At 36.6% G+C, this 17,985-nt stretch overlaps 3 protein-coding genes across 5 annotated transcripts; all 3 read left to right on the forward strand.

Annotated features, from left to right (window-relative positions):
• Nucleotides 1-1,564: 1,564 nt before the first annotated feature.
• Nucleotides 1,565-3,608, forward strand: LOC126732514 (protein RADIALIS-like 3). Of its 2 annotated transcripts, none has more exons than XM_050435419.1 (2): nucleotides 1,565-2,097; nucleotides 3,297-3,608. In XM_050435419.1, the coding sequence occupies exons 1-2, from the start codon at nucleotides 1,862-1,864 to the stop codon at nucleotides 3,301-3,303; spliced, it is 243 nt and encodes an 80-aa protein (XP_050291376.1). In that variant the 5' UTR covers nucleotides 1,565-1,861; the 3' UTR covers nucleotides 3,304-3,608. The 2 variants fall into 2 exon arrangements, with proteins under 2 accessions (XP_050291376.1, XP_050291375.1); XM_050435418.1 differs by having other exon boundaries at nucleotides 1,609-2,142.
• A 3,673-nt stretch (nucleotides 3,609-7,281) lies between these two features.
• Nucleotides 7,282-14,056, forward strand: LOC126732515 (uncharacterized). Its single transcript, XM_050435420.1, has 8 exons — nucleotides 7,282-7,811; nucleotides 8,078-8,173; nucleotides 8,765-8,875; nucleotides 9,288-9,597; nucleotides 10,611-10,701; nucleotides 11,660-12,011; nucleotides 12,601-12,749; nucleotides 13,411-14,056. The coding sequence occupies exons 1-8, from the start codon at nucleotides 7,527-7,529 to the stop codon at nucleotides 13,925-13,927; spliced, it is 1,911 nt and encodes a 636-aa protein (XP_050291377.1). The 5' UTR covers nucleotides 7,282-7,526; the 3' UTR covers nucleotides 13,928-14,056.
• Nucleotides 14,057-14,962: 906 nt separating this feature from the next.
• LOC126732516 (late embryogenesis abundant protein, group 3-like) lies at nucleotides 14,963-17,481 on the forward strand. 2 transcript variants are annotated; one of them, XM_050435422.1, is made up of 3 exons: nucleotides 14,963-15,281; nucleotides 16,337-16,446; nucleotides 16,543-17,481. In XM_050435422.1, exons 1-3 carry the CDS (start codon nucleotides 15,067-15,069, stop codon nucleotides 17,265-17,267), a joined length of 1,050 nt encoding a protein of 349 aa, XP_050291379.1. In that variant the 5' UTR covers nucleotides 14,963-15,066; the 3' UTR covers nucleotides 17,268-17,481. The 2 variants fall into 2 exon arrangements, with proteins under 2 accessions (XP_050291379.1, XP_050291378.1); XM_050435421.1 differs by having other exon boundaries at nucleotides 14,965-15,290.
• The last annotated feature ends 504 nt before the right edge of the window (nucleotides 17,482-17,985 follow it).

The raw sequence follows: 17,985 nt of genomic DNA on the forward strand, positions 1-17,985 counted from the left end.
AACTTACCCATATGTGGTTTGGCTGAAATTTAAGTTGTCTATATGTAGTTTAAAATTTTATAATGCAAGTGTTTCGATGAATAGTTTTTGATTTTATTTGATCTTGTATTTTTATGTTTTTTGTGTTTTTGGTGGAGAGGGACATAAATATGGAGCAAAATTACATATTTAGCTATGTTTTTAATAGAGGTAGGTTATAAAATTCTAACTGAGCTAACCTTAGGTGAGTAAAATATCAAATTTCAAACTACAGGTAGGCAACTTAAATTTTGGCCAAATCACAAGTGGGTAAATTATAATTTGCCCTAATTTTATTTGGTTTGGTGTGGATAATTCGATAGTTGGGGGAGGGGGGATTTGAATCCGAGATGTTTCCATTAAAAACGTCAGTAGGTGACAATTGAATTACAAGACTCTTGGCTTTGTAGGTTAAAGTGATGTCCACAAGATGGTACTATATTTATTTCATTGACATGCACATGCTAGTCTGATTAAGCAATGTAAAAATTATTGTCTTTCCAAATCGCTAATCAATTATAGCTTGTTCTTGTACCAAAATTTGAACTTTTGATCAATAAGACATGATATTTAACAAAGGAGAGCCTATTTTAACTGCGGAATATGTTCTTCAACTACACTCCTCATAAAAAAGGAGTTGAAACTTGAAATATTATTTCCCTTTAATAGATTGATGTCAAATTCAAGACTAGAAGATGACAAGGAGAGTTATCCCTCCCCCTCAATGTGTGACTGAGAGAGAGAGAGAGGAGAATCAATGATAAGGAGGTAAGACCACTAGGCCTTTTATCCAAGAAAGCTATCACTTATCATCATACGTAAACAATTTTAGCACCACAAAATAACAGAGGAAATGCCACAAGAGGCCTTGGTGCCATGTAACTCGAGGAAGTAAAGTCTTCCCCATGCAGTGCCCTACAAAAAGAGCAACATTTGTTTGTTTGCAAATGCTGATTATGCAATCAAACGATGTTACAAAGGCACAATATTCCATTGAGCTAGCTAAAATCATGGAGGTATCAAACAAGGCCTACAACTACTTTACAATTTCAGAAATTGAATGCAAGGGTAAAATATAAAGCTAAGATAGCCAAGGCATATCTGTCCAATTGACATGTGAGAGATAATAAGGACAAATTCTGTCACAACTCACAAGCTGAAATATCTTTTGATTTAAGTTGCCTTAGATGGGTAACTCATTGAACACTAGAAATGGAAGATGGTTAGGTTATGAGTTGCTTTCAATTAACTAAGAAGGGCAATAAACAGTAATTATCATGGTACATTTGATCCTGGTTAGTCTTTGATTACACAGACTACTCCAGCCATTAGCATGATACATCTGATCCTTTGTCCACTGACAAGTTACTAATAAAGGACTCCAACTTGCTTGTGATATTGTGATATATAATCAAGGAATATTGCTGGTAAAATTTATAGGGCCCATCCTTTATTACTGATTCTCCTCTTACACATGCTGTTCCTTCCTTGTCCTTCTGGTGCTCCATCTTGTGGTTCCTAAGGGGACGAGTCACTTTAATTTCCACCCTTCCCTAGGATATATTCGCCCAACTGGCTTAACCCCACCATTGCTTTTCCTCCTGCTTATAAGGAGCTCCTTGGTCATCTCTTTTCCATACCATCCCTTGACTTTGAGTCATCTTCCTTGACTGCAACAACCATTCTTTTTTGTTCTCCCTTCCCTTTTGTGGGATTCACTTTTGTCACACTCTTTCATTCACATTTAGATTCCAACCTACTTCCTGAAATTATCATCCTCCAAAGCCTGTCAAAGTACCTATTGTCAGTTGTTCTCGTAGTGCATTTAAATAAATATCCACCAATGGCATCCAACTCTCTCAGTTCCTCACGTAGCTCTAGCTCCTCTTGGACTACTAAGGAGAACAAAAAATTTGAAAAGGCCCTGGCTGTGTATGATAAGGACACCCCTGACCGCTGGCAGAAGGTTGCCAAAGCTGTAGGAGGAAAATCTGCTGAGGAGGTGAAGAGGCACTATGAGATCCTTATAGAGGATGTCCAGCACATTGAGGATGGCAGAGTCCCATTCCCTAATTACAGGTCAGGTGGTAACAATGGCTAAGACATTGTGTATGATCAGTAGAGGTAATAACTAGTTACTTTCTACTAAGAGAAGTGTTTGTTTTCTTTCTTCTTTTTTTTGACAAACAGCAGTGTTTGTTATACACACACTGTTTTACATATTCGTACACACGCACACAAAATGCACTGAAATAGTGATTTCATTTTGTGCGTGTGTAGGGATGTGTAAAATAGTGTGTAACAGCATTTAGCCTTTGACTAAGTAGTAGAGCCAAATAATTACTTTGCACACAGCTTTCCACATGCATCCATTTTTCCATTCAGTCATTACCTCCACAATTAATATATATACACTGCATATTGGTGGCTGAAATGAAAGGATAATGCTATTTCACCTAATTCCTCACTTTGAATTATGGTGCAATGACACATCTAAATCAATGACTAGAATGCTAGTTAGTTGTTCAATATATAAACAAAAAATGATGGGCAACACTGTTCCAAATGGTATATCTGCAATGCACTTTTAGTTCCTTCCAGGTCCTTATAAGTTACAAACCATACGAATTCCCAGTTAATTTCTGCACCATCATCACCTTAGAAGTAATCCCTGCTGTAGGGTCAGGCAATTATTCTTGAAAGTGAAGGTTGTGAACTCTGATGTGATAGTTCTACGTGGTCCATCAATTTCTCCAATTCATCATAAGGCCAACATCTTGTTTACCTGACTGCTTATTATCACTTTTATTTAATGAAAAAAGCCAATGCCTGACCACACTCCTGCAATTTCTTATCCTGTCCCTAAGCCAAACAAAGCCCACATGAGATCTAATCCTGCCACTTCTGGATAACTCTCGTCAATGGTCCTATGCTTACTAGTTCAAACAATTGCCATGTGAGATACACTACTTGGCTTCTGTTTTCTGATTTCTAAGATGATTCTCTTTTAAACCCTACTCAATATTTTATTCTATCTTCACTCCTAAGTCCTAAGCAACCTTTTCTTAATATTATTTTTTTAAAATTTTCCCCTTTGTCTTCATTCAGAACCAGTTCTTTCTCAACCCATCTGAAACTTTTGGCTACAATAATGATTTAAATGATAGCTTTTCTATAATTTGGATCTTTTCAACCTTGTCATGTTGATCCATAACCTTTTCAAATAATATATTTTTTTCTTCGGACTAAAACTACTTTCATTACTTTTTTCCTGGCAGGTCTTGAAGTAACTAAGGTTCCAGAGTTCCAATGAAGTTCAAGACGATCTCAGTGGTTATCATACTATCATAAGCAGACTGTAAACAATAGCATATTGCAAAAAGTATCGAACTAGATCAAGTTCTTCTTTTGTTGTGTTCCTTTCCATATATACACGCACGTGTGCGCGTGCGCTTGTCTTGTTTTTTTTTTTTTTTTTTTTTTTGAGAAAGAGTGCGCTAGCTTGTCTTGTTTAATTGTGTTAGTAGTCTGGTATTAAGAATTCTCTGTATGAAGCAAGTATTATTATTAAGCATGTGAATAAGTTTCCACTCCTCGGTGTAAAATGTTAATTGTTTCTTTTGAAACTAATTATTATAACTGTTCATGTGCAAATATATCCTGGAAATAAAATTGTTGAAGATTTCAAATATGAGCAACGCAAGATAAAAAAGAGAGTACATAGAGAGTACATAGAGAACAACAAAATTGATTTACGTGGTTCGACAGTATGTCAAAATAATGATCATCAAATATCAATGAATTTATACCACCCAAGAAACTCCAATCCAATTCTAATATATCCTTACAATATGCATGATGCCTCTTAACAAGAGACTAGTGTTACTTTTCCATTCAGAATATGAGCCATTATCTTTAACAAAAGTGGAGAATTTATACACCTTAAAGCATCCATATCAGTTGGTGGATACTATTCTATAATACAAAAACTCCTTCATTTTACACATTTTGACCAAAAAAACACCTACATTAGTGGGTGTAAAGTTGTGCAAAAATATACAAATGCTACAATGACCGTGCATATATGCACGGTTATTGTAGCTCGTGTATTTACTATTTTAATAATTTCTTCTCTCTCCTACGTCTCACTCTCATCTCAACTCTCTCTTTCTCATTTCATCACAGCTCTCTTTCTCTCATCTCAACTCTGCAAAGCCGATTAGCTTCTCCTTCTTCTTCAAAATCTCAGGCTTCGAAGATGAAGACGATGATAGCTCGGCGGAGATATTGCGTGCCACGGACTGAGTCCGATCGGCAAGTTTGGGCGACAAGTGAGTTAGGAATGCCGATGTGGGTGACGGAGTATTGATTGGACAGAGACAGTGACAGAGAATTGATCGGACGGGTGTAATTCGTGGCTAGGTGTGGGTGATTTTGTTTTGCGTCGATCCGCGTCGAGATTCACGGTCGGCTGGGTGTGGGTATCCAAGGGCTCAATCCACGTTGAGAATTCACGGTCGAGCTTCGAGTTTCGCGTCAAGAAGACGGTAGCTGGCTAGGTGATTTTGTTTTATTTGATCATTGATGGTGGCAAGGTGTGGGTGATTTTGGGTTTGTGTTAGGTCTGTAGCTCCACGGAGAAGACGGTGGCTGGCGGCTGGGTGTGGGTGATTTTGGGTTTGTGTTGGGTCTGTAGCTCAACGAAGAAGACGATAGCTTGACGATGAAGACAGTGGCTGGGTGTGGCTGATTTTGGATTTGTGTTGGGTTTGTGAGAGGGTTCCAGAGAGGAGAGGGAAGGAAATAATAAAAAATGTAAAAAGAATGAATATTTTATTGAATAAATGTGTAGAATAGATAAATTGATGTGGGCGTATTGTAAAAGTGGATGTGTAAAATAGAAAAATTAGGTTTTTTCTTGCAAAATAGACAGAAAATTTGCATGAACTGATGTGGTTGCTCTTATGCTGGTAAAATGACTTTTATAAGTGAGCATGAAAATAGGAATTATTATCGATGGTCTCACTAGAAAAAAAAAAAAAAAAAAAAAACTTATTGAGTAGGGGCAAAGCTAGGGGGGTTGAGAGGGGGCAACTGCCCCCTTGACTCCTCTGAAATTTTCTTATCTATAGGTATATGAGAAAAGCTTGCCCCCTCTGATTCATTAACATAGGAAAAAAAACAAAACAACACTCAGTAAAAGGAACTAAAAACTGACACAGTCTTCCTTAAAAAAAGCAAAAGAACATGACAATGTAACAAAGAGAGCAAGGAGTTACCTGAAATGACAAAGTCTTTTTATATTTTTATTTTTGATTTAGACACAACAAAGTTAATAAGTCAAAAAGAACTTTTAGCTTTGGCTTGTTCCACATTTTCATTTTCTCACTAATATACTGTCACAGACTCATAACACTTTTGCCTTTTATTTTTTATTTAATTTATTTAAATGGTAAGAAACACAATAATTTTCTCAATAGTTGAGTTGGTAAACTCTTACTTATTTACAATTGTATATTTATTTTGTTATTAAATATTTATTAATAATTTCAAATTAATTCCCCCCTCCCCCAAACAAAAAGTCTGGCTCTGCCACTGTTAGTGAGTGAGTGTGATGTAAAAAAGGTGGCGTTGGGATCTAAATGGCTAACCTCATAGCCTCTAGATTCTCTCAAAGCATTTGAGAGAGATAGGTTGGGAATCTGAATTTGGTAATAATAATATTGCAGTAGAGCAAGTTGAGCAGATGAGGAACGAATATAAGTATCTAAAAAAAAAGAGGCAAACCAAAAAAAGGTTGAATTGGATGTCTAGTAAGGAGAGAATATGAACCAAAAAAGATTTGGAAGCATAAGACTTATTTAGGGAGATTGAAAATGAAGAATAAGGGAATGTCTGCACCTCGCAAACAACGGCCCTCATTTTTGTTGGATTATTCCAATTCTGTTTTGTGTACAAAAAAGGCATGCTAGCTCACACATGTTGTCTCAAATGAATATCACTATTACCTATACACAGAAAAATGCCTTCAAACTTTTTTTTTGAACAAAAATGCCTTCAAACTTTGTTCATACTCATATTCCGTCATGTTATAACAATTTGGTTTTGGATCATCAGATGCTATTCTTTAAAGATTGGCATATTGATATTGAAAATTAGCCATTGCTCTTGTGAATGTCGGTTGTTGATCCATGTAATGACGTGCACTTTTGCACATTCTAGAGCTCTTAGCATCCATTTGACTAATTTATTTGGCATCAACTTTGTACGGGGGTTGGTCCTGGGGTCATTGGGCCTTGGGCCCTTAACTAGAGATACAACACTTGACCCCCTCCCCTTAGACTCAAGACTTTGATCTAGACACCCCCTTGAGACTTACCATGGGCCCAATATACATAACAGGACCATTTAACCTTAAATGTCAAAGGCAAACCACTCCTGATCAAGCTTATCTTGGTCTGGTGCATGGTTGCCCAGCAGAATGATGACCCAGCTTCCCGATATTGCCCTAGGAAGTATCGCTGTCGAGAAGGCTTTTTGGAGGGGGGAATTAGTTCCAATGCCACTACCACCTCATTCACCTAAACACCCACTTACAGACGATGGAATTGGACCTTCATTTGCACTAATAGAGGGAAGTAATCATAACACCTCCACTTATCTAGAGCAATAAATAGGGGGATTAAGGGAGAAGACGAGGGTTGGCTATTTTGGGGGAAGAATACTAAGAAAAAGAGTTGACACTCAGAGAGAGCAAATGAGTGATTCTGTGAGGAAGAGAGAAATACTGGGGGAGATAGGAGTGTACTTGGGTATGCTAAGCATAGAACCACCCATAGTAGGAAACCCAAAAGCCCACAAAACAAATAGATTGTGAGCTCAAGTAGAGGTTAAGCCCAATAGTCATATATTTTGGGTACGCACAAGCTTATTTTCTTGAAAGTAAAATAAAAAGTGATTCTAAGTTTTTCACAAATAAGTTGGTCAAATGTACATTGAAAATAATAGTATAATACCACTCTCCTATTATTATTATTTTTTAATTCACTCTAAATAAAATTATTAAAATCTTAAAACTTCGAATTTTTTATTTATCACAGAGGTGGCTTTAAAAAAAAAAAATCTTAAATATCCATTTTCAATAATAAGTGGATTTTAAGACATTTCAAGAATTCTGTAATAAAAATTATCCTACAAAAATCTAGAGAGTTGTATTATGGTCCAAGCCTTAGGGCCCAGTTAGATTGCTCTCCACGCAAGCCCTTTCTAGCGAAGCGCAACACAAACAAATCCCCCCCAAATTTTCAATTTTTTTTTTCTTTAGTTCCGTTTAAACCCTAAAACTAAAGCAGAAAGAGGGTTTATGGGGTTATGCTCGAGCCAGAGTACACTAAACCATTTTCCCCAATGGCCTAAAATTCCATTCAGTTTATTTTAATAATTAATAAAAATAAAAATCAGATCAGAGACAGAGCTCGAAAATCTCAGAGAGAGAGAGAGAGAAAGCTATGGCTGCTTCAAGAGTATCGTCGTGTATAGCAATGGCTGCGGCGGCGGCGTCCTTGTCCACCCTCTCCAACCGCGCCTACGCCGACGGTCCCTTTAATTTCTATCCTTTCTCTTCTTCTTCTTCTTCGTCTCCGTCTCCCGAGGGAGACCAAACCTCGAAATCCAAGTCAGATAAGAAAGCCCAGGCCGAAGACTCCTCCAGAAGCTCCGGTTTCGATCCCGAATCACTGGAACGAGGCGCCAAAGCTCTTCGCGAAATCAACAACTCCCCCTACTCTAAACAGGTTTTTTTTTTTTTTTCTTTCTTTTTATATAATGAATTTTATTTTTCCTTATGCTCTGTTTGGTTGCCGAGAAAACATGGGAAAATGAAACGAAATTTGATCAATTGAGAGACCATGTGTATATGCCCAACGAAATGTAGCAATAAGATATTAATCATTTCTTTTTTCGCTTCGAAATTTTTTTTTTCATAATTCGATCTATCAAATGGCTTATTTAAAGTTAATATGGACAAAGAGAATTTTCTTATTAATATGGCTTTGGGCAGGTTTTTCAACTGATGAGAAAGCAAGAAGATGTTCGCCTTGAGGAGTTGACTGCAGAGAAGCTTCATCACGAAGCAATTGAAGCTCAACGTGCTATCGTGAGCTATTCTCCATTTGGTTCACACTATCCACTAGCTTTAGTTAAATTATAGGATGTTGTTCTCACTGAATTATATAATGCATACATGGAATTTTTTTTTGAGTATATATATGTTTAAAGTAGGCCAAATGGTAGTGTTTGTTTATGTTTTCCTTAAACTGAATGCAATAATACTTCTTGTTTAAAGTGCTAACGTAAGCCTCCAAAATTTGCTCGGAATCTATGTTAAAATTTCTCTTCTAACTTTATAGTTTCCGTGATTGACAATCAATTCATAGCCCGTTTCTGCTTATTCGGGTTCTTTTGTGTATATACTCTCTCCTTGAACCATTGTGCTTTAGTGGTTCCGGGTGGTAATAGACACAGTTGTTTTTCATTATATGGGCTCGTACACATTACACTTTGTGTCTAAGCTAAGTTTTTTGTACATGCAGAAGTATATGTCATTGAACTTGTACCTTTTTAGCTTTGAATCTTTCAGTTGTAATGTTTAGTTGAATTGTAAAAAGCAGTCTGATCAATTTTGTTAGGGAATCATTGTGGTATTCTTCCAATTCACTGTATACACTATATTTGTTTGCACTGGCAGGATAAGCAGAGGAAAATGCATGAAGAGCAAAGAGAGCTAATACAGCAACAAGGGCAGGCAAAGGCACAAATGGTGCGATATGAAAATGACCTGGCTAGAAAAAGAATGCAGGTGCAGACAGCGAAATAAATTTTTCTTTAAGTATCTTTTTTAATCTATAGGACATAAACTGGGCAAACTATAACATTTTAACCAGTTAATTGGTATTTGAAAAAAGTTTCCTCCCACTAAAAGGAATCAGTAATAGCTATGGCAGTGGTGAAACTTCTTTCTATTTATATATGTGCATGTTGAGTCTGTCATTGGCCATTATACCTTATGCCTTCCTTTTTGTCCTTCCCCTTTTGGGACCAGAATGTTCTTTTCTGCTTGAAACTTTGTTCACAATCCTCATGTATTGCAAGTGAGGAGAAAGGAATGTTCTTTGCTGCTCTCTCTGTGGACCTATTTATGTTAAAAAAATCAAATGGTAAGACTTTTACTTAAAACAGTCAGTTACATTTTTTTCCCTCATTTTTTGCAGACAGATCATGAAGTTCAGAGGAAAAATAATGTTGAGTTGGTTAGGATGCAAGAGGAGTCCTCTATACGGAAAGAACAAGCAAGACGCGCTACTGAGGAACAGGTTCAAGCTCAGCGGCGCCAAACTGAGAAAGAGAGAGCTGAAATAGAAAGGGAAACCATAAGAGTTAAGGCCATGGCGGAGGCTGAGGGTCGAGCCCATGAAGCAAAACTGACTGAGGAACATAACAGGAGAATGCTTATAGAACGGATTAACGGTGAAAGAGAGAAATGGCTTGCTGCAATCAATACAACTTTTAGTCACATTGAAGGTATACACAATTGACAAGCTTGTATATGTATTCATGTTGTTAAGTTGCAAGGGTGACAATTTGATCCACAAATAAGTGGTTTCTTGGATCTTTGTTCAGCCATGTGCTCTGGCTGGTTTGCATCTTTTTCCTTTGTCCTTTACTTCTCAATGGATTGGCTCTCCTGGCCATTTTGTGTTATGCTTTTTAAGTTAACTGTGTAACTGTACCATATACAGCTTGAGTATTTATTTCCTAACAAAGTTACACACATGATGCAATAAGATGAAGACAAAGAACATCTTTAAGCTTTTCCAATATGATGTTAATTGTCTTCTTGTAGATAATTTTCTATTTAAAGGAACGTTTCATAAATTTGGAATTCATTTTTTGCTTCCTAACATATCGGGGTTTATAGTTATGAGCTTTCTACTCAGATAATTTTCTATTTAAAGGGAAGTTTCTTGGAATGTGCAATTTTAGGGTTAAAACCTTATTGCTGTCGTATGTCTTATATATAGTTTAACTTGTGCAGCTATATTTTTCTCCTATCAATACAACAAAGCTTTGTAACTTTATGAGATTACAGAATCAATGCACTGAAATGCCAAATTTGAAGATGTTTTTTAACCTGAACTTAATAAATTAAGTTCTTACACAGAACACTTAATTTGTCTTGGAAATGCAATTCTTTGTGATTATTTATATTTATTAGCTATTGGAACCTTTTCTCCATATATTTTTCTATTTCTCTCGTTATCCTTAAAAATTTATTATGTTTAGGACATGAGATGCATTGTAGAACATGATAGCAAAATTACAGAAATTGATACTCACATTATGGTGCATGAATTGAAACATTGGAAGCTGTTTATTCCATTTTATAAAAGATTTTGATCTAAGCTTCTATACTCTTGTATATCAGGTGTATCTAATTATTGATTGGGCTTCAAATTGTTATTGATATTAATAATTGCCATTAAGGTGAAATGCAGTACCTAATGACTTGACCATTGCTGAACTCTAATCTGCAGGGGGTTTTAGGGTCTTACTGACTGATAGGAATAAGTTGATTATGACTGTTGGAGGAGCCACTGCATTAGCTGCAGGAGTTTATACAACTAGGTTTGTTTTCTGGTCTTCTCATTGTGTTCTTTTTCGGTCACTTCAGTAAAAAACATGCTTTTTTGGTTGCAGTTTTTTTTATGCAGGTCATATTTCTGTCATTTTTATCTTTTTCTCAGCAAATATCAACTTAACAAGTATGAAAAATGGGATTTGTGGCTGTTGCTTGGTCCATCCATTCATAGACCTGGTTAGAAATCATGCAAGAATCCTCCTTATCAAATTAAATAAATAAATAAATAGATCTTGCAATAATTCCAATCATGATGCATGGACAAGTGGCATAATTTGACTTGAAGAGATGTTGGGTGGGGATGAAACTTGGACTTACCACAACAACATATGTTTATGAGAACATTGAGAAGGCATGTGCCAAAAAAAGAAAAAGAAAGTGGAGTGTATGGGACCAAGGCAGTTGCTGCAACGTCCACCATCTTTGACATCACTAGCTCTGCCTTCCCCTCCCTCAACCTACTATCAACACTAACCTCCAACATGACTCCACCACCTCTACTACATTGCAGTCTTTCATTACATTTGTTGCACCACTACCATTGTGTCATGGTTCTCATCAAGTGTACTCTATCAACCTATTTGATAGAATAAGTGAAGTAGAAATGTGTTCACTTTTAGTCTCCGATGACTATGATTAAAGCCTTGGTATACTTTTATCTGTCAAGAATCCCTGCCCATTGAATAACTTAATTGTTTTTTTTTTTTGATAAGTAAGTAATGCTTTATTGAAAGAAAACTGAACTTTACAAGAAACCAAAGCACACAAGCAGTGTACTAAGGAGACAGTAGAACAACAGATTACAGTGCATAAAAATTACAACTATCCAGCAAATCAAACTGAATAACTTAATTGTTCTCAAGTACTTGTAGATGATATGATCATGATGTTTATACTTGGATAAGTTGTTTAATTTTCTCTGATGGTCTTCCCCCATGTTTACAGAGAAGGAGCAAGGGTTATGTGGAGTTATGTTAATCGGATTCTGGGGCAGCCATCACTTATTCGGGAATCATCCATTGCAAGATTTCCAGGGTCAGAACTAATTTCTCAAGCAAAAAATAAAATTTTGAAATCTAGTACATCAGCTGGAGCAGCAGGGCCTGCAGGGCCTGTGGGAAGTAAAAATGGTCATGGAAATATTGTTCTCCATCCTTCGTTGCAAAGGAGAATAGACCAACTTTCTCGTGCTACAGCAAACACTAAAACTCATCAGGCACCCTTTCGTAATATGATGTTTTATGGACCTCCTGGCACTGGCAAAACTATGGTTGCCAGGGAGATAGCTCGGAAATCGGTATGCTGTTAACTTACGACTTCATTGTACTAATATTTGATACCTGCTGCCAAACCTGTATGTTCCTTGTTGGCTTTTATTGGTCTTTTACGTAATAGAAGTATATCTCAAAGTGTAATATGTATAAAGAGGATATGAACAGAAGAACCTGGATTAACAAATAGGAGCCTTAAAAAAACGTTACCATTGTATAAATGAAGATGTTAATTTCATTGATTATTATTAATTTTTTTTTTTCATTTGTACTGATTTAGAAATTGAAATACTTGTGATAAAAAAAGAAAGAAAGAAAAGGAAATACTTGTTTCAAAACAATCAGTGATTTACTAACAAATTCCAGATATATTTGTGATATAGATATGTTATAGTTCACAATGACATTAAACTTAAGTAGATTTGGTGACATCTTCTCAGATAAGAGGCATTGATATGGTAAATATTTTATACAATTTAACTTTCAGGACCTATCCAATATATTTGTGGTGTTTACAGCCCTCTTACTTTTTATGAGGGGAATGGCTTCAATGGCTGAGAATATTTTTTATTATTTTCTTTTTGCTATCGTTGACCCTCGAGTCTTCTCATACAGGGTTTGGATTATGCCATGATGACAGGAGGAGATGTTGTGCCACTGGGTGCACAGGCCGTTACTAAAATTCACCAGATATTTGATTGGGCTAAAAAATCGAATAAAGGTTTACTGCTTTTTATTGATGAGGCAGATGCTTTCTTATGCGAGTAAGATTTTCTTTTCTTTCTTTTTCATTTTTTGAAGGATAAGCTTCTCTCTGCCTGTTATTATTTTATCAAGTTTCTTGGTCCGTTATTTTTTCATTTATATGATGCTGATAAGGTTTTGAAATCTTAATTACTTCTCGTGAAGTTACCATTGCTTATAATGCAGTCTGGATAAGTTGGTGGAATCCCAAGAGTCTCACTGTTGTAAACTTTGCATTTATAGCAGCACCTAAATATATCCTCATGGACTTGTATGTGACTTCATATGTAACAAAGCTCAGTACGTCGATTACACATTCTCTCATTCATGCATTTAATTAAAAATTCCAGTTTACTCTAATTTTTTCTTCATAAAGATCTTTTGTTGGCTTCTATTTTCATGATATTTGTTTCAAAAAGTTCTCCAGTAAGAATAGTGTGAAATGCACTCTGATTAAGACTACTCTCATTCCTCAATATACAACTGAAAACCAAAACTGTTACTGCTTTTTTTTTGTTCCCCCCCCCCCCCCCCCCTAATGTTTAGTGGCAATAAGTTAAATAGTTTAGAACAAATTATGTGCTCATGTCATGTATATATTGCCAGAGTTCTTCTTTGGTGAATCATGATTGAGTTTCTTCTGGCAATCAATTTTGTAATTGTACTATTGATCCAATGCAGGCGCAACAGTACACATATGAGTGAAGCACAACGAAGTGCTCTAAATGCACTGCTTTTCCGAACTGGAGATCAGTCTCGAGACATAGTGCTTGTTCTCGCCACAAACAGGCCTGGTGATCTTGACAGTGCTGTTACTGACCGCATTGATGAAGTGATTGAGTTTCCAATTCCAGGGGAGGAGGAACGTTTTAAACTGCTGAAACTCTACTTGCACAAGTACCTTTCTGATGAGGGTGACAGCACAGCTAAGTGGGGTGTTTTGTTCAAGAAAAAGACACAAAAGATAACTATCAAAGATGTATCTGATGATGTGATCCGAGAGGCTGCGCGACAGACTGAAGGGTTCTCTGGCCGTGAGATAGCAAAACTAGTTGCCAGTGTCCAAGCAGCCGTTTATGCACGCCCAGATTGTGTGTTGGATACCCAGCTGTTTAAGGAAGTTGTAGATTACAAGGTTGTGGAGCATCACCAACGAATAAAACTAGCTACTGAGGGTAGTCTACCTGCTTTTAGCTAGGGAACATGCATCTGAGACTTCACTTGCAGAGTAGAAAAGCAGGCTTCTTTTTTATAAAGCCCAAATATTGGAAAATTTTGCTGTGTTTTAATCATGTTTTACCTTTTATATATAATGGAGTGATTGTCATTCTTTTTTAAAAGGGGGGGGGGGGGGTGTTTGATAAATTGATCTTCCTTTCCTTCCTCCCTCTCTCTCTCTCTCTCTCTCTCTCTCTCTCTGCGCAGTGTATTGGAATGAGAAGATATCAATTTGGATCATACACTGTGAGACACCCGCTGGCCGCTGCACTTGAGATAATTCTTGCTTTGAAATCAGATTTGATTCTTTGAGTGTGTGAGGGAATGGGCTGCAATTGCAAAGGCCCAAAGTGTGCACTCACCTGGTAACTGTGGTCCAGTCTACCTAGGATTTTTAGAGCTTTACAATCAAGAACATCAGACAGTGGTGGAAGCTTTTAGCAAATAATCCGGAAGCAGACTCTTTCCTTTTCTTTTCTTGGACCCTGTAATTTTTTGTCTGTTTTCTTTTACTTTTTTATGAATAGTGTTCAAACACGCCTTGTCCAAAAAATAGAAGAAAGAATGTATCATTTACTATGCAACCAGTCAAATGGTTAAGACTTGATTTTATCAAAAAAAGACAAGAAAAAAAGACTTGATTTTAAATTTGTAGCGATTTTTCATTTCTTGGAAACTCAAAATTTTACTCTTCTTTTTTCAGGCCCCAGCTTCTGTGGGCCTCGTGTCTCCGTCTGGACCAGGAGACTTTTTCTTTTTGAAATGGCAAATGAAATGAGCGCTTTCAGCCCTGCTTTTTCGGTGGAGCCAGACTCGCTGATGCGAGAGAGACAAAAGTAGAGGGGACACGGGCAAACTAGGCTTGGATAAGCAACAAGTGGCGCAACCATAGCATATTACCATTGTTTATAATCATAACCATCCTAAGTAACCGCCACGTAATCCCCTAGTGTTGCCACTTGGGGACCGACCTGAACGCCAACCATCTCTCACTGATTTTTATAAAAGAAAAGGCAATACCGCTAATAAGAATATCTTGAAAACTCACTTGAATCAATCTCTAACTTTGGTTACCACTTTATATTTGAACAAACTTTTCATTGAGACTGATAGGGACATATGGCAAAGAGAGAGACTTTGATATTGGTGTTATGGGTAGTGATCATGTGGGTGGGTATTTGTTGGTGTTTGGACATGGACACTGCGAAGGAAACGATGAATGAAGCAGCAGGGAATGCCAAGGAGAAAGCAGAGGAGACCAAACAAAGGGCTGCCGAAGCAACGCAAGATGCCAAGGACACAACTGATTCCTGGGCCGATTGGGCTTATGAAAAGTTGGCTGAGTATTCACCCATTACTCTCTTCACACTTTTTATTATTATTATTATTTTTTAATGTGAATTTTTTTTAGCATTGATCATGATATCTAACATATTTTTGATCTCTCCTGCGGCTAATTTCTAACTCTGATAAGATCAATATTTAAATCTTTTATGTGACCCAATATGTCATGTTTTCAGTTCTTATTTTAGGGTATTGAAATTACATATACAGTGTGATATAAAACAAAATGACATGATTAGCAAACTTTTATAACTGTTCTCCTAGGAGAGAGAGAGAGATAAAGGTTGAGTGAGTCCCACAAGAGACATTAAGTGGGGATAGGAACATATTGGTGCCCTAATTGCATACTATAATGAGTCAATGAACTGTTTAGGATGAGAATGAATCACCTTTTATCTCAAGCTTGATCCAAGGCAACCCATTGCTCTAGCCCTTGATTTTATGACTTAATGGTCTATATTCATATCTTTCTTGCATCACGACAAACTTTGATATATTTAGGTTTCCTTGATAAGGTGGAATCTTATGTGACGAATATATGTATCACTTTCTCATGTAGATGAGAATAAATATATATCACTTTTACATGTAGGTGAGATTTTTATGCGCGGGTCGTGGGTCCCATACACATGCGAAAGAAGCGTTACATGTACTAGTTGCATAAGAAACTTTTTTGTCAACAAGGGGTGGTTACATGTACTAGTTGCATAAGAAACTTTTTTGTCAACAAGGGGTGATATTTAAGTGACGTATATATGTAACATCACTTTGATATGTATGTGAGACATCTAGGTAAAGTGGCCTATCAAAAAAAAAAAAAAAAGACATCTAGGTAAAATGAGTATCACTTATACCCGTTATATATATGTAACATCACTTTGATATGTATGTGAGACATCTAGGTAAAATGAATATTGCTTATATCCGTTACATAAGACACTTTTTTGTCCGTAAGAAAGATATAAGCCGAACATCTTTTTGGCAACTATGATTATCTTTTATGCTTTGAAAGGTAATTGATCATTATGCTGCAATGTTTTATTAGGGGAATTGGATTTAGACAAGAAAATGCAAGAGAAGGAGCCCAAGACATGATGGATAAAGCTGGGGATGCTGCGTGGAAGGCCACAGATACAATGAATTCTGCCGCATCTGGTATTCGTTTGTGCTAACAATGACTTTTTTGCATTAACAAGTAATTTTTAAAAAAAAAATCTTTTACTGTATATTTTTTTTCTTTGGGTTTTCCAGATACATCAAATTATGCTTCCCAGAAGGTTGGGGATGCAGCTAACACCGCTTATGAAAAGGCGGGTGGTATGAAGGACTTTGCATCTGAGAAAGTGGGTCAAACTATAAGAATGGTTTCAGATAAGGCTGGTGATGCCAAGGACACAATGGCAGAAGCAGTGTCATATGGAAAAGACAAAGGAGGTGATGCTTACAATGATGCTAGTGAGACAGTAAACATGGCTACAGAAACTGCCTATGATAAGGCTGGTGATGCTGAAGAGATGATGGGAGGAGCAATGAGGTATGGAAAACATAAAGCAGGCAATATGTGTGATGGAGCTAAAGAGAAAATTAACACGGTCTCAAACATGGCTACAGATGTGGCCTATGATAAAGCCAATGATGCTAAAGAGATGATGTCTGGGGCAGTTGAGTATGGAAAAGAGAAAGCAAGTGATGCCAAAGATACAATGAACATGGCTTCAGAGAAGGCTTATGATGCCAAAGATACAATGGCAGATAAAGTAGGCAATGCATATGATGAAGCTAAGGAGAAAATAAATGTGGCTTCAAATGTGGCCTCAGATAAGGCCTATGATACCAAAGAGGAGGACTCTTACATGTCAGCCAAGGATACCGTGACTGAACAAGCCAAGGCTAAATATGAGGCTGCTAAGGAGAAGGCTTCGGAAGCCACAGTCAATCTTGGGGATAAGATGAGGAAGAATAAAGCAGAGCTATGAAGTGGACAAACTACTTTTAGCAATGTTATCTTGCTGAAGCCATCTGTGACTGTGAGTTTACGTTTATTGCTATGTTTCCTTCTTTTCTGATAATATGTTCTTTGAAACATATTTAGGATAATGAAATTTGTATCCAAGGAATTAATTGTTTTTTCTTCTTCTTTTTATTTTTGGTACGACTTACGAATTCAAATGCAAAAGCTGTTCGGAGATACTTTGTTGTTCTCATTTTGGGTATGCTCTTGGATGTTCTCAATTTGGGTGTGGAATTAACGGAATCCCCTATTATGTACATTCCAAAGTACTAAATAACTCGGGTTAGGTTACATTTCAGGAATATGAATTTAAGTTAGGAGTAGATTCTACATTAATGTGAAAATGTTACAAATCCAGAATAGAAATTTTATTGCTTTGCGACTTTTATGATGTAATTTTAGGAATAAAAGGCAAAACTGGAATCTAACTAGAGAATTTAAACATAATTTTTGAAGGGTTTGTACAAGCTAGAATCCTTATTTTGTTGTCCATAGTGCTATCAAGTGTAGTTAAAATCGATAGAAATTAAATGTTGTAGGCTTTACCATAATTAATCATTTAATTCTGCATGGACATTAATGAAGATTTAATAGTTGTAGGACATGCCCTAATTAATCATTTATTTCTGCTTAGCTAGACGTTGATGAAGTGATAGATCATCGTGCCAACTCGGGGGTTTTGA

The sequence above is a fragment of the Quercus robur genome, chromosome 6, assembly GCF_932294415.1.
Source record: "Quercus robur chromosome 6, dhQueRobu3.1, whole genome shotgun sequence".
Lineage (NCBI taxonomy): Eukaryota > Viridiplantae > Streptophyta > Magnoliopsida > Fagales > Fagaceae > Quercus > Quercus robur.

Coding starts and splice junctions, on each gene's coding strand:
- LOC126732514 (XM_050435418.1), top strand. CDS start 1,862: ATGGCATCCAACTCTCTCAGTTCCTCACGTAGCTCTAGCTCCTCTTGG.
- LOC126732515 (XM_050435420.1), top strand. CDS start 7,527: ATGGCTGCTTCAAGAGTATCGTCGTGTATAGCAATGGCTGCGGCGGCG. Junction 12,012..12,600: donor GGGAGATAGCTCGGAAATCG/GTATGCTGTTAA, acceptor CTTCTCATACAG/GGTTTGGATTATGCCATGAT. Junction 12,750..13,410: donor GCAGATGCTTTCTTATGCGA/GTAAGATTTTCT, acceptor GATCCAATGCAG/GCGCAACAGTACACATATGA.
- LOC126732516 (XM_050435421.1), top strand. CDS start 15,067: ATGGCAAAGAGAGAGACTTTGATATTGGTGTTATGGGTAGTGATCATG. Junction 15,291..16,336: donor GCTTATGAAAAGTTGGCTGA/GTATTCACCCAT, acceptor ATGTTTTATTAG/GGGAATTGGATTTAGACAAG. Junction 16,447..16,542: donor AATGAATTCTGCCGCATCTG/GTATTCGTTTGT, acceptor TGGGTTTTCCAG/ATACATCAAATTATGCTTCC.